This window comes from Aphis gossypii, chromosome 3 (assembly GCF_020184175.1).
Source record: "Aphis gossypii isolate Hap1 chromosome 3, ASM2018417v2, whole genome shotgun sequence".
NCBI lineage: Eukaryota > Metazoa > Arthropoda > Insecta > Hemiptera > Aphididae > Aphis > Aphis gossypii.
This window is the reverse complement of record NC_065532.1, coordinates 20,735,394-20,763,179: the sequence shown is the minus strand read 5'-3', so window position 1 is coordinate 20,763,179 and position 27,786 is coordinate 20,735,394. Positions and strand designations below refer to the sequence as shown.

The following is a 27,786-nucleotide window of genomic DNA, read 5'->3' as shown; positions in this document are numbered from 1 at the left end:
AGACTGGTAGCTATTAGAAAAGTTTTGAATTTAAAATCGGTTTAATTATTATTTAATATGTAATAATACATGAGAAGTGAAACATATGCATTGTAATAGAAAGTTAATTAAAAATGTAGGTACGGTTATAAAATGTAAATATAGAAGAAGCTGAAAAAAAAATAACTGTCTGTTGATTTCAAATGTCAATATAGGTATTAATTAATATTATAATAATTATACATTTTACAACGACCGAGAAAAATAACATTTGAATGTAATCGAACGATATAACAAAATTGTAACGGTTAAGTATTTAGTGTATGGTACAATAATACGTATAATTGGGCACAAAATTAACTATAACGGTTATCGATTTTTAGGTATTATTATAATACGCGTGTCATAGGCTCTCCCGCAGTATAATACATATATTTAATTTAAGATAATATATAAAGTTTTACTCACCGTCTTGGTAAGCAGCTGGTAATAACCTGACCAACGCCGTGTTCACCGAGCCCCATCCCGGCTGTTGTAAGTTGTTGCAGCTACCGTCGAAGCTCCTGTAACGAGCTCGAGGGTTGCAAGGTATGCTGGTCAGACAGACGTCGGCTACGTTTTGAAGCGTCACGCTCTGGGCACCAGTGACCATCGTGCCACTGGGGACTTGAGAGTCGGCTGTACCTGCGGAAAACACGATAATGACAACACAGACGTACAGATAGGTCGCGCAAACACTACAGTCGTGTGAACACAATGTCATATTATTATTATTTTTTTCTTTTTTACTGCAGCCGTAAACACCGTGCGCGGTGAAACAGCACCGTCGGATTAGGCACGAGAATGGATGGTAGGTATAATCAAATGTCGATTAAACTGCAGTTCCACGAATGACCTTGTCCTGATTCATATTTTATTATTTATCTATTTTCTTTTTCTCAGACGTGTTGAGGCGGAAACTTTGACGGATACGCAGAGTATTGCGAAAAATATGTCTAATCCGAGTAAATATCTGCCATTGCAAAGAGTATTAACCGATTCGGTAATTGGAAATGAGAGACGAGTGCACCCGATCAAAATCCCCCATATTAATCTCCCCAACAGTCTGAACTCTGAACATTGCGATATGATAAATCATAAGTAAGAGATATATTGATGCAGTCTGTAATGCGCATTTTACTGGCGTAGTTTTTTTTTTTTAATCTTCTATTTTCTAAATTAGTTATTAAGAACAATATAGTGTTTAAGACTTAAACTATCGAAATATTTTATTAGATGTATACGATAAGTTATTTTAATTTATTATTATTGTTTATAATCAAAATTCAAATATCTAATAATATGATGGTTGTTTAACTAAAATTGATTAAATTATGTGAATAAATAATGTACGGTTCTTACAACTATACTTATTTAAATACATACTATATATTATTAAAATATTGCACTCACATTGGTAAATATATAAAATTACATAACTAAGAAGGATAAAGATGCTTTATTTCTCCGTTTTGGATCTTAAATAACTACATTAAACTTATTGTTTTTGTACAAGGTAAAAAGTATATCATTTTAATATGATCCTTATTTAGAATGTAAGTAAAAAGTAAAGTAATTGAAAGAACGGATACTACTTGAACGTTTAAATTTGTTATTATTTATCTGACCTTATATTTATTAAAAAAAAAACCACTATACTGTCAACTTTTTTCATATTTAATTAAAATTAAAATTAGTTCATTTGAATAAAATTAAATCTTAGGTAAGATTAAAATATCAAATCCTTGAAATACCTTTCTTATTGTACCTACAGTAAATAATATTTTTTTAAATTGAAGTAAAATACATTTTTATAATAAACAAAATAATAACTATACAGTCGAAATATTCACAATAGCGTGCTATACTCATACTTTTATGTATTGCTATAATCGATTTAATAACACTTTAGGTGTTAAAAAGGAAAAACAATGGCAATATTATGACGGATAAAAGACAATTTCTTGTTTTTCATTCAACATTTAAAAAAATATTAAATAACAAGTGACCTAAAAATAAAAACCAAACTAATCTATACAGGGTTGTGCGTGATTTTTAATAATTTAAAATGCGTTGTTATTATACTTTGGTACAAAACAACAAAACACTACTTCATTTTTAAATTAAACTGTATATTATATTATAGTGTATAAGGTACATGTAAATTGGCCACGTAATAGTAAGTTAATTTTCAGTTAAGATTGATATTATGCTAAATATTCCGCTATCTAGCGGAAAATCAAAGCAACCGAAATTTCAAATGCATTGTAAGAACTGCAGTTGTTATTTTAAGCATAAATCGTTTTTATGATATACTCGATTTAATATATTATTTAGAAACTCTGTACATTTAAATAAATATTTATGAATTAATTTGATATCAGTAATTAACTTTTGATTTTTTGTAAAGCAATAATTTAGAATACTAGGTTTATAATATGTAATTTATAAAACTTTATGAAGTTTAAATTAGTATAATAATTATAGATCGTTAATGCAAATACTTGTTTCTAATAATCGGTAGAGAGACAGATAAATGGAGGACTAAATGACTTGGGGAGATTGTAAGTAGAAAATCCAAAATCAAATTATGAGCTTATTACCTATTATGAGTGAACAACTATGTATAGCTACACACAGGTCGGTCAATGCGATGTGTCCAAATTTGGGTTCCTTAAACCAGCAGTTTTTTTTTTTTATTATTATCAGAAACATCGTCACGTTTTTACTTTACATAATATATTATTAATATATTAAAAAAATTAAAACCACCACCTGAACGAGTTGTCGAGAACCGTTTCCACGTTGTCCTTGACGAAAATCGTGAAACGGGGCACTCCGTCGCAATCGATGAGCGAAAAAACATATTTAGTGGGCGCCGACAATATAAGTGATTTTTGTCGTGCGTGGCGCACCTTTGAACTGTTTGAAAAACCTGATAACGATCACGCGAGTCACCGCCACCGTCGCCGCCGCAGTCATACGTACGGGAAAACGGTTCAAGTGAAAGTCCACGTCGACGACGGCGTAAAGGTCGTTTGGGTTGATCGAAAAAATAGAAAAAACAAAATAACTGACCGAAAGGGTGGAACTATTGAAAATAACGTGAGTACGTTCGTTCCGGCGTGATATTAATAATACACGATAGTGTAAAAGATCGTTATTCTTGCGAACGGGACACACTGAGGAATACAAACTCACGTTAGAATGCATATCGTACAATATTATGTGTATCGATGGGGATTATAACTGGAAAATTTGAAAATTTCACGAGCAAATCGCAAAAACGAAATTCGTCATTATACCTACATATTACTTATTACCTTCCACACATACACCCCGTACACCTCGTGCATACGCGATACGCTTTATGCCCGGCGCGTGAAAAGTCGACGTCGGCGTGTCAGCCGGTAAAAAGAAGAAGAAAAAAAACAAATAACGTACACTGTACAGCAGTGAGACGAAGGAAACGCGGTGAGGTCATCTATTGTTCGAGACTCGCGGACACACGTGACCTCGAGGTACCATCATCATCATCAACATCGTAGTCATCATCATCCGAACACATCGCATTATAATATATAACATCCGGACATATCGGAAAAACGTTTCCGATTCGTGTAATCGAATAAAACGGGCTGATAGAAAAATAATATCAACGTGCACGACGTACGACGACAATAGCTATAGTCGGTGTTTCGTTCCCGTCTGCCGTGCACCGAAAACAATATCGTTGGAATATTACGCGACCGAATTACCACGTCACATACAGGGCGCACTGGTTGTGATTTTTTTATGGTAATGTTGTTTTGACAATAATAATATTATCATGATCGTGTGTGTACGTACTTTGCAACCCGACGGTTTTGTGATCACATAACGACGTTTCGAATTCGTTTGGATAGTGTTGCGGAAAAGCGGAGCGATGGTTACCACAGATGCGTGTGGTTTTGTGCAATTATATCAGAAGTGAAAAAAATTGCGTTTTGTCAATAAATTAGTGGGCAATTTAAATTATGTTTATTATTCTGCGGCTATAATATTGTAATCAAATCGTTGATCGTTATAATATATACTCTACAAAGTGATTGTTAACAGCAGACGTTTCGCGGTCAGCCTGTGGAAGATAATAATATTACATAATAAATCGTTGTACGAGACGTGTCCGAAATAATAATTTAAGTCCGCGCCGAGTGAAATTGAACCGGACGGATATTGCCGGCAAATTATCGTACACAAAGAGCTTTCGGCGATCGTCGGTAGTCTTATCAAAAAGAAAATAACTGTTACGATTCCATCACCCGTAAACGGTCCGTAGGTAGACAAAATTATAATACCTATCCAGTATCTACATAATAATATAGTGCAGACTGCGCACAATGTTTTAGTTTCGATTCTCGATGAAAGCGACTTTACGATGAATTGAGGTTTCGAGGTTTTCTTTTTTCTAGAACAATATTGCAAAAATTGCAAATAAAAGCTTCTCGACGTATGCATATAATTTAATACACAATAATATACCTTGCATTCTTAATAAACGTTTATACTATTATTAATAATAGTGCTTTATGCATTGGTGCGTTTTGTTTTAACGTTCGACCAAAATTCATTAATCAAAACTGGTTGAGTTAGTAAATAACCGCTAGTCTTATATAATAATTAAGTTTGTACCTATGTAAGAATGTTTAGTAGTCATTGATATTTTATTCGAATTTCTCTAATATAAATGAATAACAATTTCACTATATCATTATTTCTCTTTTTTATTTTTGTACTGTCATGAAAATTAATCGAAATTTTTGAAATTACAGTTTTAAGTTTAATAATCCGCACCTAATGTTCAACTAATCGAGCTAATAGGCTTAAAAAATATATAATCATAGTATGTCAATAATATACAAAGTTAAATTTAAAAAAAGAAATCGTACTCGAATAACACATAAAAAAAAACAATAAAACAAAATTTTGAAATTGTATAATATTTACAAAATGGTGATTTTAAATTATAAAATAAAAAACAAGTGATATTTTAAACGGTAGGTAATAATATATTTATATTAATATGTCACAATTAAACATACAACAAAATATTTTATTGAATTTAAACTTCAGGAATGTGTTAAAATACTTAAAACTTAAATTATTAAAATACTTCAATCTATAAATATGAATAATCTCATTTCTCGACCAACGAATAGCAGTTATCTTCGACGCGAAGGTCGGGTAATTAAATTTGTTTGGTTCGTTGGTTACGAGCTAGGAAGTATGAAAAAAATGATCACGTGTTAATAATATCTAAGAGTTAAATCACCGGATGAGTCTTTAAGAAGAAAAAACTGCTAAAACGAAGGTTCTAAATCAGAATTTACGTCGCTCATTTCATATGTGTACCTAGATAATATTCTAATTTACTTTCTCGATTTAAAATTTGTATAATACAGCCGTGTGCTAAACGGCTAAACGATTAATAAATTACGGAAATAGATGACTATAAAATATTTAGGACCACGATTTTTTGTTTTATAACTTTAATATGTCCTCCAAATAACTATGCTTGAGGATCCATTAATGAACTAGTCGTGGGTATTTGTGTGTTTACATTATTCGATTCTATTCGAGCGTACGTTAAATGCGTATGCACAACGATTTGCATAATAATAATTAGTTGATTAGTCGCTTCAAAAGTCGTTTGTATTATTTATTACCGTGCAGATAATTTACATGCATAAATCTCAAATTTCCAATCTAACACAGCTGTATATTAAGGTTACATTAGCCTCGTTACATTATACCTGCCTCAAAAATGAAGTGGTGCACCTATCATATATTTATGCCATAATAAGAGTCTTGGTATTTCTATAATATTAGATGCACAAGTCACTACGATTCATACATCTGGATAAATAGTATATCATAAAATAAAATATTGATATGTACCCATCATCTAGGTACGTTCTCATCCTCAACTGCATAATATTAATGATCAAATATCAATTATAGAAATGTTTGTAAAAACCAATAATGGTTGTCGATAGGAGTTCAAAGTGCACATGAAATTTTTTTCAACAATCATTTTTTAAATAATATTGATTTAAATTGTACGTTAAAATAAAACTAAACCCAAACACTATTTAAAAATAAATAATTATTAGCATATTATTTATTTTGTTTGAAATTTTAACTGTGTGTATCAACTGAAATAGAATAATTTTATTAGTTATTATGCAACCCAAATGTCTCATTAATGGCCTGTGGGACTGGATAGAAACCTTTAAGTTTATGCATTTCTCTAATGCTCGTTTTAATTTTCTATTTAAACTTTCCAACTAACGTCAATACTCAATAACGAATTCAAACTAACCAGCAGCTGGTCTTTGGAAATCTTACCTATAAGTTATTTATAATACTCTACATATTATTATAATATATTATTATGCACATACATAAACAGGTATATATACGTCCTGTTTCTTTTAGGATGCTGTTTTTTTCTTCCGGTAAAGATGACTAATTTTATATTATTAATCTACTCGTATAGTACATAACTTTCCAAGATTAAATATAATAATTATGGTACAATGCGGTTCAGCGGTCGGAATAGTCTTCAGACCGCAAATAAACAATAGGAACCCAGAACAATTGTTTAACCCGAATGGAAAAAATAAGGTACGAACGCCTAAATAGTATTACTCTTCATTTAATTACGCAGTTATTATATTATTGTTTCGTTAATATTTTTCTGAACTTACCGATTCTTGAATTCCATGGCAAAAAATCTATAAAACTTTGCCTCCTGGTTCTGCCATTAATTATATCAGCCTAAAACAATAAATCAAACAAAATTAATCGATATATTAAAATCTCGAGTGTATATTATTAAAATCAATACAAAGAAAAAACATAATATATTGAACAATAAATAATTTAATATAGAACACGGTCTGGTCGTATGCAAGCAGCACTTTCGCTGTCCGTTTCGATAGAAATGCAAATGAAGCGAGGGCGACATATTTTTATTATGGCGTAATGTGTATAATATACGGCTTTAACGTATTTACAACGACGACTTATAGGCGCCTACAAGTTACAACACGACCACGAAAGCTTTTACGTGCCTTTGGAGGTGGAGAATACATACGATCACACACCGATGCACCACCTGACATCACCCGTAGGCATAATAAATTCGGAAATACGAGTAATTGAACCATCCAAGACTTCTTAAAACGGTTTTTTTACAAATTATAATTCCTACATCTCATCCATGTCAAGTCGATAATATATCATATAATACTATTGTGCATTTAATTTAATAGCACCTTTATACAGTTGTACGTCTGCCTCACAGCAAGGATATCGTCAGCTATTTACAACAACATTTTTCACTATCATAGTACATGATTGAGCACAGACATAATTTTTTAAACAATATACAGTTGATATACGATTCTTTAAAAATGTCGACTAGAACTCAAAAATATTCTGTTTTTTGGTATTTTACGGTTTCCCGTCGTTGGACAGGACTCGTTTTAAAATATTGAGTGGGATTATACTGTTAGCTAGGAAGTGTATAGTTCAAAAGTAGAAAACAAAATTAAAATAGAAGTAAACTATAACGAAAGCCAAAATGTTATCGTCTCCACTATATATTTATTTACTATGAGCGACTCAATGATATATGTTTCCTGTGACCTATACATGAATAAAGTATGATTATAAAATCAACGCTGTTAAATATAACGGCATACGCCTATGCCTATATATTATAATATAATAGTATTGTATTTTATAATCGAGAGAAATCGGTGGAGAAGCGCTAACATTCGTAAAGTTAAACCGTAAGTGTAAACCTCTTAGACTCGCTAGCATCATAAAATAAATACCATCATGTACACTATTGTTGTGACCGAAGACGTTTATTGTTTTATTCTCGCTCTTATATAATGTTGATGACCGTTTTGGACGTGATGTCTTATCGACGTGTCTTGCATATTATTTTCTATTAAAACCATTACCAAATATATTAATATAATAGTAATAAAATTGACAAACCATTAGACAAATTTTTGAATAAAATATTTATTTTTTTTTACGTTTCTCTATATTTATTGTATTTAGTCGTTTGTAATGAAATTCTTTAATCCCGTAAAATATTTTTTGATTCATGGTAATATTTTAAAACCAATACAGTAATGTTGGTCGATATATTTTGTATGTATCAGACGTATTTTAAAAATATTGATGACTATTTACTATTTCGTAATTTATTATGGTCTAATGTGAAATTCTATGCGGAAGAAAAAACCACACGAGAAAACGTTGAGTGTAAAGTGTTATTAAATCGCCTGATACGAGTTCAAAATTTCACTTACTAAAATTGGCATTTTTAAAGTACCAAATACGGTCGATATATAAATATCAAGTACCTAGCTGTAAATTATGTGAATTTATTTTTAAAACAATAAAAATACATCTAGTAAACCCATTAAATAATTTTTGAGTATAAATTGGATTTATTTTAATAAACTATACATCACCATTAAATATTTATTTAAATCAATCTTTTAATAACAACATTAAACAAATATATAGATACCTACCTACTATATAATTTCATATATATATATTGAACATTTTATAACTAATATTGCAGTATTTAATTTTTTTTTACCTCCAAGTTCTGCATTGTCCTATACAATCGTTTCAAACTCAACTCAAGAGTATTCGTGACTAGAAGATTTTAAATAACGATTACTGTTTTCATAAACTGTATAATACTTATAGATCAAAATTTCATTAATAATTCGTGTGAAATAAATTAATAAACAATCATAAATAGACTGCGATGAAACAAATGTATGGCTATTTCAAATACGATAATATCATAAAACTAATAACCGTGTAATATCTTTTTATTCTAGTTGAGTATTCTTAGCATCATAAGCAAATTCACAAATATTATAAAAATGTTAAATAATTCGATGACTATAATTCTATCGTATACATAGAAGAATAAATTTAGAGATATCTTGAAAATCAAAACACTTTCCAGGATACAAAAAATATCAAAACGATTTTCATTCCCGCTCAATTTTTTTAAAAATTATTTCATGACCACACTACGTTTATCATCGTAGAAATCGGATTGGTAAATTTACTTTTCAAATTTTAGTACCGCAATATAAATTACTATGTATATATATATACCTACAACACACGTACACTAAACGTATTAGTGTCGGAGCCACGTACATGCAACAGCAGTAATACATACGTGATATGCAATTCACTACTGAATCCAATGCAGTAAAATAAAATGTATTTTTTTTTTATCACGGAAACGATTTTATTTTTCAATGAAAGGTTACTACCTTATATATACATATAAAATACACTATTATGATGAATACCTGTTAATTATCTGTTTTCGGATAGTGCCGTTTGCCGTTCTCGAGACATAATAATAAATAGTAATAAATGCACATAAAGTCGGGCTTCCAAGTTTATTTAAAATAGTGAAAAATAAGTTATAAAACAATTTGCAAGATATTGACATTGATTTAGAGTCAATATGATAAAATGAAGAGGTATGTTAAAATGCCCCTATCAAATTTATTAAAACTTCAATTGCAACGAAAATACCTATAAATTGAAAATTATAAAATTGTTGAGTGAAAGTTTAAAAATATTAGCTGAAATATAGGTTTGGGATCGACAGGATATTTTTTTTCAAAACGGACTTTATTTACATTAATAATTTCAAAATATGATAAAATATTTTAAATATATACCTATTGTATATTATACACATGACGACTTATTAAAATTTGACACAATTTTATACCTATATTTTATACTTCTTTAAACCGTCCAAATTATTGTATTAAAATATGTATAGGTATATCTTAAATTTTTAGTGGAGTTTAAGCGACGTTTAAGACTATTGAATAAAAGCAAAGGCCTTAAACCCTTAATATGTTAATCCAATGTTCAACCTACCTATTTTTATTGAGATTTTATTAATAAATTCAACAAAACCATGATACTACGACAGGTACATTTTACTTTTCAGCATTGACTCAAGAAAAACTATCATTTTTTTTTATATATATATATTGTAGTTGCGTTAATTATAGTAGTTATAGGAAAACAAATTATTATTATAGTTAGATGATATCATATTTATAGACTTGTATTTTATATTTGGTTATAACAACACAAACCACTTGCGTTAAAAATCTGCGAAGATAGCTTACGTTTAACGACGAGTTTAAGAAAGGGTAAATCCACGGGCATTTAATTTGTCACGGACAAGACCGTACAGGATATTATAATAATGCATACTATAATATTATGAATAAACTGCCATAATTATATGGATTAACTATACGATATTATCTTAACTGCCGAAGGATGGGGTTCGCGGTGCCACACAAGTGTTACAATAATGAAATTACATATTAGGTATATTATATTATAGATACATACATATATTATACCTAATTATTGTCATTATAACTCGTATCATGATATTATAGGTAGGTGCTGCAGGTGAAACGTCGGAGGCTGCGACGTCAGATCGATCGCTTTCGCGACCGCGCGTGGAATCTCTGCGGTCGTCCGCGCGCTACAATGTCAAGATCGTATAGGTACCTATATAATGTGCACACGCGTACGTTGTATGCCCACACACGCCCGTCGCATATTATGATGACAAAACGGTAGAAAGTCGATTTGCATACTGCGCACGCGTTTCGTGTAGTAAATATCCTCAGAGTCCGTTAATACAACACTGATACTCTGCATCGCAGACAATGGACAGTCGCTTTGGCACGCGACTTTCCGAAACGCAACAGCGGCCGCGCCCCCCTCGACGGCCGTGTATCATTCGGGCGGCTTGTCGTCGGCGAGCGATTTCAAACCGTATACCGTTAAATCGAAACCGCCGTAAACAACCGTGCACCGACATCATACACTTTATCATATATCATGTACGTATCTGTACCTACATATCGTTGGGAAGACGCTGGTAAAGTCTTAGTCACTCCCACGCCGTACAATTAATCGTACTCGCCGAATTATCGTGATTTATGATCGAACACGATATTGTTATCATCAAGTTAGAAATTTTCAAAAACATAAGCTCTATTATTTTAAACATTACTACTACAGTAAATTTATAGTTGTATCTATCATTGCAGCTCAATAAGATTTCTGTTAAGATATACCTTGCAAATCTTAAAAAAAAAAAACATAAGAAGTTTTACTATGTTTCTTTTTAAGATTTCTATAATGAAAAATCCGACATGCATTCCAATAGTGTAGCGTCACAAATCTCTAATAATAACATTTTGCTCATTACGCCTTACAATGTTAAATTAACGATAAATTACAATTTTAACAAAACTTTTGGGTAAAACAAATATCAAACTAAATCAAATAAACTGTTATCCGATGGCCGAAAACCCATTCGTACAGAACAATAGAAACCGTCATAAATATATTTAGAAATGAGAATAGGTCAAATCAGACTAACCCTCTGAATACTTCATGTGGTGTCAACATTTCTGTCAGACATATAATATCAACCGAGTATGACACACATCATAAAGCGAGGAACTGAAATAAATTATACGATGACATGTTTTAGAGCCTAGGACCAAAACATCCAATATCGATAAAATGTGATTCCAATGGCCACGGCGCTGAGAGTTTTTTTTTTAATTTGAATATTCATAAAAATAAGACTCGTGCCTTCGTAATTTTTATCGTTTTACATTAAGAAATTAAAAAAATAATATGAGAAATCTAAAAATTACGTCCACGAAGTTTAGTCTAAGACGTTAAAACAAATTATAAAATATTGTATAGGGCACTCGCTCACCACTTTTTTTGCACTCATCCCTGGTAATATATAACACGAAAAAATTGTCTCACGATCGCATAATATTATGTATCTACATCCACATAATAAACTGCAAATTTCAGACGACCGAAACAAAACGACAACACGGCGGCGGTTTCCGCAGTATTTTTGTGAGTTTCACGAATTCAACGATGATAATAATATCATAAATAACCAACTACCAACTACCAACGTATTCGTGACCACAGAACACGCATATCGGTATAATATATCGTACGCCTATATACGGTCTATAATATGTGCGACGCACTGCATCATATACCGCGTAATACGACAGCAACGCGCGTGACGATTACCTACCTCAACACCGTCGTAATAATATATAATATTATTATCGTTAATGTCCCAAGTCCCAAACGCGAGAAGAAATAATATAAAAAAAAATATACAAATATAATATATACACACATTGCATACATACGTCATAAATATAGGTAATCGTGATAGGTACGTTTCGTTTGAGATCAGTGTAGAATAACGCGCGAGTTGAGACGTTCATCAATAAAGACACTCGCGGTATATATTATAATATATATAATAATTTATTATTATACTATACTGTTTATATAGTGTGCACAGTGCATACCGTGCATATTATATATAGATCGTGTGAGAGGTTTCCGACACGGTCGCTCCATAACCGCATGGTCTCCGACGATATATCATCTGCTAATTAATGAAAGAATGATAATGTAATTTATATTACGTTTGATACGACAGCGTCGAGATAAAATCCGACGGTTAAAGAGTATAATAATATTGTATTATTATTTAATATTATTACAATATAGCTGCTGTATAGAGTTTAATTCCTTCCCGATTGTCATCAACCGCAATAAAAAATGGACGAATTATATCATTTTATTATTAATTATTATTTATTATACAAAATAAAAACTGCTTTTCTCGTCTGAATTCGCTATTTAATATTATCTCCCTTACGTGATACAAGATGGTACCTATATCATAATACGATTTTAATTGGACCGAAACAAACCTGAATAAGAACATTATACTCTGCGCCGAACGTGCCTCTATTAAGTATACTATAAACAATAATTATCATGTTACCAAAACGCAAATTGTTACAGCGAACCCGGTTGACATTGGACTCTTTTGGTTAAAAGACGTACGTACCTATACATGCATATTATGGCACTTTGATAAACAAATGGCGGAATTATTGTAATATGGTAATTACCTAATATGTGTAATGTAAATGGTCTTGACCTAAAATCCACACAACTGTATTTTTTTATGAATAACCAAAAAAAAAAAAAAAAAGTTATTGTAAATCCGCAACTGCACCACGACCATTTATGGGCTTTTTTTTTACCTCGTGCCTACATATTATATTTGGTTTACGATTAGCATTTATCAATACGTCGTCTGTTGTCTAGCGGTGCATATATTACATCATGATATCATAAAAAATGTACATTTATTTTTATAATAATGTACTGCACACGAACCGTTATAACTACATTTTATTTCCGGATGTCTGTGCCAATAACCGACTGTACGTCCAAGACGGAATCGCGCGTTGATAACGTTGAAACGTTTGCGTATACGAAACAACGACAATAAAATTATCGATGGCATTAAAATATTATCACGTATCGCATCTCGTGCGAAAGATGGAACATATAGGTATGTGTAAATTATATTAATATCATGCAAATGTAGTATAAAAACAATAGCCCGACGCATTTCAATGGCACCGTTGTAGTACGCCTATTTAATATAATACTATATTATTTGCTCACAAACTGTCAAGTCGCAAACAATATCATAATGAATTTGTAAATGATGATTAAGGAGATCGTATTCCGAACCCCGATATTGTAGGTGCATACATGATGAACGATGTACATGATGTAGGTACGTCCACGCTCATTTCACAATCGTAACTAATCCAAACATTTTTAAACACGTAATTTATTCGTGTTGTAATGGTTTTCGTATTTTCTTAGAAACAAATGCATCACTAACCATTTAAGCATTCACCGATGATGATTCAATTTACAAGTACATTGGCAATAAATAACGTGTTATGTTTTTTTTCCGTGAAAAATTATTGACGATCCATTAAAACCAAGCTAAAAGCATAGTATGATAATATTATAATATACTACTATATATAGGTGTACGTTTCACAACAGACCAGAGTTTGCGCCACAACACGTCAAAACATGCAGTTAATGTGTCCGAGCAATTAAATTCCATGTTAAAAACTAATTGCCCCCGCATAATAAAATATATTATAATTGATAATAACAATAGCGCCATTAAAATAAAACAAAATACATAATATGCGTACACAGAAGTCATTGACTAGGTACACTTTTTTTTCCAACATTCTAAAATTTAAGTCGAATAAATTCCTTGGAACATTTATATCTCTGTGTTACATCGTTTATGGTCCACTCGTGACCAAGGTCGGTGATCTAATGGCCCCCGCATTTTTGGCGAGCGGTAGCTATACATCCGATACACATATAACGTACCGCGTATTATTATAATAACTAAGGTACTAAAACATTACACCATCATAATAATATCATATTGTATGTTACACATATTATTTTAAACATTTTAAAGCAGTTTATTATATAATAAAAAAAAAAAATTACGTGGGTCAACGACAGCGCACAGGGATATTATTCGCATTGAAAAATATTTTGAAAACCTTGACATCAAAAAAACCATCTAAATCAAATTAAATTTCAGTTTCGTCATCTGATGAATTTATTTTGAAAAATATTATATGCATTTTTAATTCGAATTTAATATCCAATAAATGTTTATAATAAATAATAATAATACCGTATAGTTGCATAAACGATCAGATTAAAAAGGTTATCGAAAAATTGATTTATTGACCGGCGACAGTGATTGAGTGATGATAATGGTCAACATCACGATGAACTATCACAACGAATATCACACAAAAAGCAATTCAAAATTAACAAACACCCAAATAATTGATAACATCGAACTCCACTTTTGGATGTGCCTACCTATATAGTGAACATGTTGTTAATAATAATAATAACAGATGTAACTTATACGATTTGAAAACAAATACAATAAAGAACACGCCGTTTTAGGTCAAGACCGTCTGGGTTAAGTCTATCTGTGCGGCCAGGAATGTCCACACTCCGCGTAAAGCTGATCAGTAGTTTTGCTATTAATATTGTTTCGTCACACGCTGCAGCAGCGGACTACCTATACGAGATCATTATATAGGTGCGTTGGTGTCATTTCTTTTGTAAAATTATGAAGTCGTGACTGGTCTGCGGGAATGGTTGTCTCGATTTAAAAAATATGTACGACAGTAAAAAAAAAACTTGTGTTAGCTAGCTCACTTGTGCAAACGCGTCGCCGAGTAAATAGCAAAGCAATAATAATATAATATATTATTATTATATTATATGTTTCCGGATTGCCAAGATGGTATTTGTATATGATCACGTATAGAGCTATAAAACGATTTTCCTTCCAACATACGATGTGCGCAGAATAGACTGGATCATCAAAACTATATTATCTGATGAAGTTTATTTCACAATATATAACTTTAAAAGATATGAGAACAAAAACGTTATATCAATCGTTGCTTATACGTTTTAATGTTTTTGTAAATACGCTCCGCTATTATTTATTTCGAATAAAAAAGGCTTACAGTATGTATTCCGTTTAAATCGCTATATTTTATTAACGCGTATTGTGTAATATTTGCGTTCCTATGAGTATATGAAATCATCAAAAGACTAAAAAAAAAGTCGAGCTCGGATAATAGATTAAAAACAGCAAATACATTTGAATCTGAAAAGAACTAAGACACGGCAAATAAACATTTAAAAGCGTTCATATTATTATGCAATAATTCACATTGTATATTTTTGGTGTTTCGCGAAAGAATCGAACACGTGCGATGTATACATTATGTCTCAATGTCACGATATTCGAAATTTACAATAAGCACATCAGTACATGGATTTTTAATTATATTTAAAATATAAAAACAACAACTATACGCAAGAAATTTGCATACCTAAGTTTTTTTTGGTAAATCAAAGCGTGCCATTCAAAAATCAATACGTGTACAATATGTATTGTAGTCCTGCCATTTATGACTCTTGTTTATTTGCTTTTGAAAACGAACGACTTTGGTGCTGTATACATATTACCTGTGTATAACAGCATGCAGGCAGTACGGAATTCCTGTACTAGTAAATATATGATGAATAGAAACCTTTATAGGTAATGTATGGTAAAAAAAAACGATCATACCGCGATGAACTTTACTACACCAAATCGATTCTGACCATCACTTAGGTAATTTAACTAGGTACGTGCACTATATTGTGATGTAGTTTATGATGATGATTTAGACTTAAGTGATCACCTACTATATATTATTCAACTAATCACGGAAGTTCTGACTTTATAAATATAAATATACCTATATACGGCGTGATCCATTTAACTACCTAGCTGTATTGATTATTCAAGTAAATGTATAATATGTGCTTGAACACTAAATTTTGACGAAAAATTATGACTTGTTGTTTTACAATGATCTCTTAGGTTTTTTAATTATTTTAATGACAACTATTATTTTTAATTTTACGTTATCTGGACCAGAATCTTTTTCTATATTAATATTTACTTAAATTAGTATTTATAAATAACCAATAGATTGTTTTTCTAGAAAAATGTATTTTCGATTATTAAACTATAAGACATTATGTGGGTCGCCATTAAAAACCCGTAAAAAGCACTACTTATAGCAAAATAAAAAAAATAAAAGAAATCAATTAGACTACTCCGAATGGAGTGTGATAGATAGCTATACATAGATCGCGGTATACAGAACATAATATTATGTTTGTTATACGTTTAATATATCGCGTACGTAATTTATTAATACGAACATAAATCATGTCGGACTGCGCTCTAAAGTACTCGAGGACGGTTCGCACGATATCGGCGATGACGTTTCGAGACACCTGTCCAAACAGACAGTGGGAAACAAACGAAAAAAAAAATCCAAAACGGTGAGCACAATACAAATATTTGTTTTTCGCAATAATAGACTTATCACACGCGTCGCACGCATATATAAATATATATATATTACATATTATTATTATAATACGTATAAAATAATAATTACGGGCCGCGTCCGCAGCCGTCGCTTATAATAATACGTTTATACTTGTATGTGTGCTATAAAAAATACAAAAAACTCCATTTGGTCGGTCGACGGTCGTGACGGCCCGCGGTGGAGGCTCCGCTGGACCGCGGCGGCGGGCGTTCGGGTGCTGTGGCAAGTTCAAGGTCGCGGTCGTCGTTGTGCGCCGGGACGCGGAGAACGCGACGAAAAACACGCCGCGATCTCGAACCGTCATCTCGGCCGTCGGCGTGTACGCGCTCAACGATAGACGTCCTAAACCGACGGAATGCCGTCCGATGACAGCGACGAAAAAATTGATATCCTCGTTAGGTACATGTTATTATTGTTGTAATCCGGACAAACACCGTGGAAAACCGATAAACGGCGATTGGGTTTGTGAAAAACAGTGGTACGTGTAGCTATTACGAAATTATTTCCCGGAATAAATGCCTTCTAAACTAAACTAACATTACTACGAAAATTAAGCACCCACAACAAATAATAAACAGTGTATGGAAATAAATGCGATCGCAACGTATCTCCATCACGACTGACTAATTTATATTTGTTAAATCCGATAATATCGGGAATATGAATCCTAATAAATACGTCGTTATCACATTTACGATTTACATATTATAATACCTATATAGAACGAAAAATAGCAAATAACCCAATATTTCTTTCTATAATATTTTGATATTCGTAATTTACACTAAAATCGCAGACGCTATACGCGTAATAATATATTGTATGCTCTGACAAGTAACAAAATGGTCTGAAAATGCTAAAAAAAAATGCCCTTTAAACGAAAAAACCCATATAGACGTGGAAAAATAAAAATTTCGATTTTAAGGTGTTTGTGGTAAATTATACGAATTATGTACTTGCGGAATGCAATGCCCTAGAGCACCAAAAAAAAAAAAAAAATAAACACACTGTACATTTAAATCCGGTCCCTAATTATATTATTATGATATCGTTATTATTACCAACATCGTGTCATCGCGACGCGTTCGGAAAACGCTCGACAGTCACTCGCGCGAGTGCACTATTATTCGCTATTGCTGCTGCTGCTCCCTTTCACGCCACGCCACTGCTCCCAATGTCGCGCCGCTGCCGTTTGCCCTTGTCCGTCCGATGTTCGTTTCGTTTTGTAAATATTATTGTGTACGGACCGGATGAGTAACCCGTTCGGTGCTCGTCCTCATGCCGTCTATATAATATAATAGTATAACACCTAGTCATCCTTACCCGCGATTTATGGGTTCTAATATCTTCCGCGTCGCGATACATATACACGTATATATATATATTAAAATGAATAGCGTGTACACATCAATAGCAATAATAATAATTACGGCGTGATAAATGCGTTCGCGTCCGCGTTCATAGAAGTCGTAGGAATGTAATGTGTACGATATACAAAATAATATTATATGGTACCTATGGTGTATACATGATTATACGGGAGGACATTCGCATCGCTATAAACGGTCAGTTTCTAGACGAATTCATTCATGTTTTTGAAAATATTTCGCCTTTATAAAAAATTATTGAAACACGATGTTTTAAATGAAAAAATAAATGTTTTTCGTTCATTTATTATTATTATTATTATTTTTTCCTCCGTTTTTACTTTCTTTAAACGATGACATAATAAAAATAGTTTTAATTTCATATTATATTGTTGTTCCAAAGCAGAATATTTTTCGATTCGAATAACAAAGAAGTACTTACTCGACTAGTTTTAAGCTTTTATAATGTTTAATAAAACCAAGAAGTGCATAAACATTTTTCAGCGTAACTCCACTCTCCACGTGTCTTAAAAAGAAATGCTTAAAATTAATTACTATCAATTCTGGAACCCGATTTTAGCGACCGACCGGTTTTCGTTTTATTTGAAACGGTGAGATTTCATTTCGTCATTAAGTTTTAAACGCGACGTGTATTCGACAAATAAAAATAAAACGTTTCCGCTGCAGACGCATGTATGTGATAATCATTTGTAATAATTTAACTATATAACAGTTCGAATAATTATAATTGTATACATTTGAATATTTATCAGGTATTAAATCTAACTTCTGATTTTTTATGATTTTTACTTTTAAATATTATTTGTCCTAATTATTAAACATTTTTGATTAAATATCTCTGAAGATGATTTTATTGTACTTATACTTTATACTTGTAAATTTAACCGAAATTTAAAAAAAAAACACAATGTAAAAATAACTAATTGAATCAAAAATATTGAACGATATTAATATTGAGACTATATCTATATATTGTACAAAATGGTATAAAAAAGGATTATTATTTATTAGAAATAAGTTCAGGCAAAATAATTTTACTTGGTAGTCTCTAAGTAAAATAAATAAAATAATAAATTTATATGATCAAAATTTTAGTTCATGTTAATCTTAATTTCATCGAACACATCATTTCAGACGTGTACCTACTATTTATCTTGTAAATTTTCTTAAAAAAAAATAAAATAAAATACTAGTAAATAAATTAATGAACGACCATCAGTTACCACTTATTACTATAATAGTATAAGTATAAGGTGCTAATAGATAGAATTCTTATAATTTATTTATCAATAAAAATTGAAAAGATAAACATTTTAGCCTAATGGATACTAATACTAATTCATAATTTTTTTATACTGAAATTCTCGTTTTATAAAAAAATGAGATCAACTTGTTAGTTTAAAAAACAATGTTAATTTATATTTTAAAGTAATTTATTAATTCTAAATAGTTATTTATAAATTTTCATCAGAAATTACGTAAATACTTAAAACGTTATACTTACAAAATGAAGTATTATAATATAATTTCGTATTTAACTCGAAGCCTTTACTTTTTTTATTATAGTTAAAGTTGGTTATTACTTAAATGTATCTTACTATAATATAAATAAATAAAAATCACAAATATAAAATTGTAATTTTGGAAAAATAATTTACGATTGTTTTCAAAACATTATCATTATAATATAAAATTAAAGAGTTTTACGCTGATGGTATAATTCAGTCGAAATAGAAAAAACCGGTACGTCCCGCAATAACGAACCCGTCTCGAGCTAATTAATTAATCGCAGTTTTGACCATACATATTAATACAATAAAATTATTATGAGATAAAATCGTAGGTATAATAATTATTATTATTATTGAACAATACGATGATGATACTAACAATATATATACGTTTACTATAATATTAGTATATTAATATACTGTACACAATATTAACTGCGGTGAACTTACCGAAGAGGCGGGTGTGTAAATAACGGCGGCGGCGATGCTCAAAAGAAGCACCGCGTACTTCGTGACTTCCATCTGACAGATCGTCTTATCCAGTGGCAAAAGATTTGAGAAAAATAGTAAAAAAAAAGAGAGAGAGAGAGAGAGAGAGACGAGACGAGAAAATAAAAAACTTTAAACGATTATAATATTATATTAATTTTTTGGAAAAATGTACGTGGTGGTACACTTTAAGTTATATCTCGGATGGATAGTAATTACAATAAATCGTGTGAGCATGAGGTACCTATAAATATCTGATCCGTGCGCGTGTGCGTACGACTTGGGAGCGCAACAACGATAGTGAGAGTGAACCGACGGTCACTTTCGATGTGCCGCCGTAGCCGCAGCCGCAGCCGTACGAAGAGGAGGCGCCTGTGCGTGGTGTGTTCGGCCGTTCGCAATTGCGTAACCCCCGACCGGCCGGCCGAGCCGCACATAGTACGATGTCTGTATAATATTATTATTATTAAACATTTTGTTCTGCGGCGTTTCGTCTGTATAAAAAATAGTTGCGACTTTCGGACCTCTCGTGTTTGTCCACATACGCGTATTTGTATATAGTTGTGATATTTATACGTAGGTACCGACATCGCATATCATATATTATATACACGAATAGTTACGCCAAACAATATTATCATATTATAATATTATGAGGAAATCTTCAAAGTTCGAATACCAAGTTCGTATTAACCATGTACAATGATTGACGAATATAATTATTATTATTTTTATTATGTGAGAATATTATTTATCTCGTTTTATTATACCCATAAACATGTATACGAGGAAACATGTTATTCGGTCCCCGGGGTGTACTTTTATAATAGTAGGTAGTCATGATAAACCGAAACGTTTTAACGACATGGTAAATACTTGTAAACACTTTAAACACGACAAACATTGTGCTAATTGTATATTATAATATACATTATATTTCGAGATGATTAACAATTTTTTCCTGTCCGGTATACACAATAACAAATAATAGTTAAATCAACTATATAGTCAACAAACCTAATTGCTTTAATGGCACGTATATATAGCCGACTAAGCGATACGATTTGAATTTGAAAGTGAAAACTCAAAAATCTACAATAACATTATTAATGACGTCTAGACAAATATTAGTCACAGAAATTGTTTATACTTGAAAATTAATTCATGCCTGCCCAGGCCCCACATTACAATTTTTTTTCGACAAATATGTGAATAGAAGTGTATTTATACCTCTTAGAGTATGATTTTCCTAGGTTAATGCCTTATGGTAATCTGCTTCGTAAAAATCGCTTAAGTTATTTATATACTCTAATATGGGCGTACACATATCTTAAGAAAATAATACCTACTGCATAAGAGTACGAATAACTAACCTATGAAATTTTTCACTTTTGATATAATATTCCTAGGATGCCATCATCTATGCCTCCAAAAATTTCATGCCAGCGGGAATATTATTTTAATATTTTTGTTCTAATAGTTATGATTTTAAATTTACAGTCCTAAAATCAATCTTTAATATTAAAAACTGACAGTAATAATAATTTAAAATGCTATCAAACTTTTGGTAAATATATTTGAAACTAGAGTATTAAAAATTTCAAGTTTATAATTTTCTGGAGACTTTAATGCTAGGTTATAGGTATAATTATTTAATATTTTATTGTATACAACAAGGACGTTGCACATAATAACGATAATAAAAAATTAATTTACGTAAAATACGTGTTTTAGAAGAAAAAAAAATATTATAAACAATAAATGGGATTTAATCCCATTGAAGAACTTTAAAATTACTTTCAACACATTAGATAATAGTACAATATTTTTTTTTTAATTATTTTATCCTTCTAAAAAAATAAAGTTTCCCAAAAGCTATAATTTTCTCACCCATTATTTTTTTTGAATTCATTTATAAAAAAAAATTGGTACCAATTTTATGACTATCTGCATTTTTTATATTCTTCTTTTTGAGCATAATCATATAGCTTTGTTGTACAATTTAGATTTATATTCTATTTTATTAACTTACTAATGGATGTGTTACGATGATCAAAAACGTATTTCTAATCTATTTTGTAACATTTTATTAGAATATATTTACGTTACGTTACATAATTAGTTACGCTAGATCATGCCATCGCACAATAGTTAATGAATTTAAATATGTCTAGTTAATACAAAATAAAAATAATTACTTGATATCCTCGTAGTAATGGACCTAACGCACTCTTGAAAGATCAATTAATACTATTGCTTTAATTCATTTTGCATAATATCGGATACACGATTCAAAAAACTTTCCAAGATTCTGAAAAACAAAACATTGCAAATTACAAATAACATCATGATTAAATCTATTAAATGTTTGCTTATAATAGTTAACATTAATCAAACAAGGACATTGACGATAGTGAAATTAAATACACAGATTAAGTCTCTGATTTTATTAAATAAATGTGAACATCATAATATATAATATGTATTTTGTAAATTATATAATAATGGTGTTTATCGGTTAAAATTAAGATTCTTTCTAATTATAGTATAATTTCTACTTATTCCTAGTGTATAATAACCAATACAAGAACCTAATATGATTTATTATTTTTATTTTCTATGTAGGTTCATGTTAGTAGTTACCTATTACTCATATTATATTGTATTTCAAGTCAATCGCTATACGTTTATGATACCAGACAAAAATTTGCATCGTAACAAAAGGTTGTATAGGTCGTAGAAAGGTGAGTACAGTCAAATTTCTCATAAATATACACATCACAGTTCAAAGAGAAAATCATTTTATGACGAGTGGTGAGTGATGACAAATGATTGATTAATACTTAAATATTTTACTATTAACGAAAATACTATATTAGTTGTACAATGCTTTAATGACATACCTCATTAAAATTCTATTGTATTCAGTGGCGTATTAAAACAGAAGTAATAAATGTGTCTACAATACAATATGTTTTCAGGGTATTTAATTTGTTTGCATAATTTTATATTTGTCGTATGTAGCCTCAGTTACCCATTAGTGTACTTATATGACTTATCATAATAACAATTTACATAATTATAGGAAATTAATAAAATTATTTTCCGACAAGTACACACTTGAGATTTTCAATAACATAAAATTAATATTATGTGATGTGTACTTAGTTTCTTAGATACTATACTTGCTTAATTGATTATGATGTTTGTAAGCTACGATCATATTATAAACGCGTTATGTTTTAAATATCTAGTTTATAAATTTATAATGTACTCGTTATACTTAAATATAAAATGCATTCCGATCAGTTATAAATAAGCAATATCAATTGAGTTAAACACTAATGTGATTAACATGGTTAAATCGTATTATATTGGGTAATTCAATTTGAAGACTGTCGGGCCATATTAATTACACGTAATAAACGAATTGTATTGCATATACAACAATAGATGATTTTATACAACATTTCTATGCTCATTATCATATATACAAAGTATCAGATTTATATTTTATTGAATTGCATTACCAAAGTGTTGCAAACGCATGTATATTATATGTTTTGTTTATCCTTCAGATTTAATACAGGTTGTTTAATTTATATCTGACTTATTAATATATTTAAGCATTTAATTACCAAAACGTGATCTAATGAAACTCTTATTTTAATCAATATTATATTTTTATGATAGGAAGACGTATGTTTGTTTTTTTCCTTTTTGGCTTGGTAGTCAAAGCAAATAAAATGTCTTGAAATTATTTACTCACAGTATTAAGAATACGCCACTCCCGTATGTATTGTCTAATAAACGTATACCTACAATATGGCGAATGTACAGCGTTTAGCAACACCAATTTGGCGTTGTTAGCTTAATATGAGAGTGAATTTAACTAGAATCGAGCTTACGCGTACATATTTGTACGTTAGTTTTTTATGGTATATTAATGGTTTAGTAAGTTAAAACCATCTTTATAATTTAATATTTTACATATTTATAATTTATTTAAAAATTTTAATATCATTAGAAACTAACATACAAACACAGATAATGAGCATTGTCAGGTATATTATAAATAAAATATGAATTTATCCATTACTCGTTAGACTATTCATACAATAATTATTGAAGCTTACTATAAAAAATTGGTTCTGATGAATAAAAATGTATTATGAAGACATGAGGTACATTTGTAAGACAGTGACAAAACATTGGACTCCCACACACAATAATATGTTCAGTGGGGCCCATTATCTACTTGAAGAATAAATAAAAAAAAAGCGGGCAAGTGAGTACCGCTCTGCTGTACATTAGGTGCCGTATGGATCATTATTATATATTATAGGAGTGTTAAATTTGAATCCAATGATAGTTATCATTGTATACGAAAAACGATTCTGAACGAAGATGATTTGTCAGCCTAGGATATAATTTATAGTGGTTGGTGAAAAAGGTGGTTTATGTTTTAATGGCCTGAACACAACAAAATTTAAATTCTTTTATAATAATTGTAAGTTAAACTTATGAAAAACCTTGTATTAAATTTTCAACTCTTAGCTACTTATACAAAAAATTTTATGAAATATACCTACAAAATAATTTGCAAATATTCATGGTTTTGACGAATTTTTGTCAATATTTGAACTTCAAATGCTAATAAAAAAAAATTGTGCCTATGTATTCTTATAATTTTTTAATCACTATAATAATAACTTATGAGGAACTTTGCATTAAATTTTCAAATATTTTGATAGTGCCAAAAAGATTTTATCGATACATAAAAAAACAATTTTCAGAAAAATTGAAAATTTCAGTTGTCTATAAATAGCTCAAAAAAAGTCAAAATATTTTGAAAATTAAATCAAGTAAATAAAATGCCAATCTAAATAACTGGTAAAATTTTCAAGTATCTACGACTTATACTTTTTGAATTATAACAAATATCAAAAATCGTTTGAGGCTAAACCGTTATTTAGCGCGGTTTCGTAAAAATGTAAATTTCAAACACTCATAAAAATTTTTTGTCTGAATCCGGTAGAGTTTTTTTACAGATATTTGAAGAAAAATGTATGGAGAACCTTGTACCAAATTTTCAAAACTTAGTTATAAAAGCAAAAAAATTTTATGATTTTTCAACTTCAAAATTACTTGCAAATTTTCACGTTTTCGACAGATTTCGTAAAAATTTGAACTATAAACGCTTAAAAAAAAAAATTGTGACTAACGATTTTTAATTTGTTTTTAGCTACAATAAAAACAACTCATAAGGAACCTTGTATTAAATTTTCAAAACTTTTTGGTCATCCAAAAATTTTTTATTGACACTTTAAAAAAAATTTCTCAAAAAAATCGAAAATTTCTGTGGTCTATAAATAACTCAAAAAAAGTCAAAATTTTTTGAAAATTTAACTATATACGGATACCACTGACATTAACATTTGGTAAAAATTTCAAGTATTTTCAGTGATTAGTTTTTGAATTACAACCAAAAAAAAAAATCGATTTGGTCGAAAACTGGTTTTGCGTAAAAATTGCCGTTTTTCCGTCATTTTTTTTTTGTTTTTCTCGATTTTTTTGAAAACTGTTGGAAAATGTTAACTTTTTACCTAATAATGCACCAAGGATATTCACTTTTACATCGGAAACCACCCCCATAGTTTGAAATTGGAGCATTATTTCGACTAGTTATGCTGTACACAGACACAAAAAAAAAAAAAAAAAAACACACACCATTGTAAACTCAATACATTCATTACTTCGTTCAGAATCTAAAAAATAGCTACTGTAGTTTGTTAAATCGATTATTGATTTTTTTTTTTTCATTCAAATCTCAATATGAATTATAAATAGTAATTATACTGAGTGTAAATGAATAATTTGATAGAAGATTTTAGGTAGGTACGTATAATATTTTGTTTAAAATTACTTTTATTACTTGTTATTATTTATTTTTTTTTTTTGCATAAAATTAGTATTGATGAGAATTTATCACTTTACATACTCGTAACTAATAAGCAATTTAAAAATCACATGATTGTTTTGAAAAGTTAAAAAGAAGTAAGTACATTTATTTTAAAAAAGCATAACCAAAAATTAACACAAGCTAGTTATAGAAATCAATAAAAAAATTAATTTAAATTAAAAAAAAAATTAACCACCGTGTATTTTCCCTATATTTTCAATGATAAAACTGACTATTATAGATAGAATATTTAACATTTAACATAGAAAACTAACCTCTCAATATCCACTGAAGTGATAGGTGCATACTTCATACAAGATGTTTCAAATTATAATACTAAATCTTAAATTTTGAAATGGTCGATATCGATGTTTACAGGCATACTGACCGTAGAGATACTGAGGGCTATTATATGTAGATCGATAATCTACATAAAGCTATGTTTAATATATTTAATAAATAAACTGATAACGAAAACAATAATAATCGATTATCTACATTCTGCCCATTCTGGGTTTTTACGTCTCTTTTTAATTCAATTTTTTATTATCAGTATAGTAGCATAATAAAATAATAAACATATAAAAACCCTACGGCTGAAATAACCAAAAAAGTAAAAAAAAAAAAAAAAGCATTTGCATAAAAAATCCAAAAAAGCAAAAGTAAATTAGTTTACTTGCGGGAATCAGAATGACGTAAAACGAGTTTATGTATTTTACTTCTTACTTGCTTGTTTAGTTCTACCCTTCATGTTTATAGCATGAATATAATAATATATAGTATATTTATTTATAACATATATTAACAAATATTGTTTACCGCATTGAGCATTAAAATCTTTGAATTTTATAATTGTGTAAGCTATAATACTATTAACACTTCATATATTATTTACATGTACACACATTTTATATGAATAACATTCATAAACAAACCTCAAACCATCAATATTCAAAAAAAAAAATTCAATGTCAAGTATGCAACTATATTATATAATTATATGCAATAAACGTACATACAATAATTGCAATTATTATTATTATGAATATTAACTTTTGTTTGCGATGCTATTGTTCAAAAGAACTTCTCCACCATTGAATATTAATAAACGAAGACCTCACGCGGACATTTTTCTTCGCCATCATTATACTCCGAACCAATTACATTAGTTGATGGCCATAAAATGAGCATCCAGATAATATTATTATGTACCTACGATTAAATTGTATTTTTTATTGCTGATTGCTCCAGATGTGTATTATTATTCTAATTAATAGTTAATATTATAATTATTGATTAAACAAAATTATAGACTTGTTTCTTATCGATTTCATTTTGATATTTTGCCTTTTGTTTTTACCGACAAACAGCGTATACAG

The 27,786-nt window shown here is 29.9% G+C and overlaps 1 protein-coding gene across 1 annotated transcript in view; it reads right to left on the bottom strand.

The window, feature by feature from the left end:
• Positions 1-20,780, bottom strand: part of LOC114132053 (peroxidase-like) — a 41,924-nt gene extending 21,144 nt beyond the window's left edge. The window contains exons 1-3 of the mRNA XM_027997430.2: positions 20,407-20,780; positions 6,768-6,837; positions 448-663 (exon numbers count right to left, since the gene is read on the bottom strand). Coding sequence (XP_027853231.2) covers positions 448-663; positions 6,768-6,837; positions 20,407-20,478 — 358 coding nt within the window. The 5' untranslated portion in view covers positions 20,479-20,780. The remainder of the gene's footprint in view (positions 1-447; positions 664-6,767; positions 6,838-20,406) is intronic.
• Between the last annotated feature and the right edge of the window lie 7,006 nt (positions 20,781-27,786).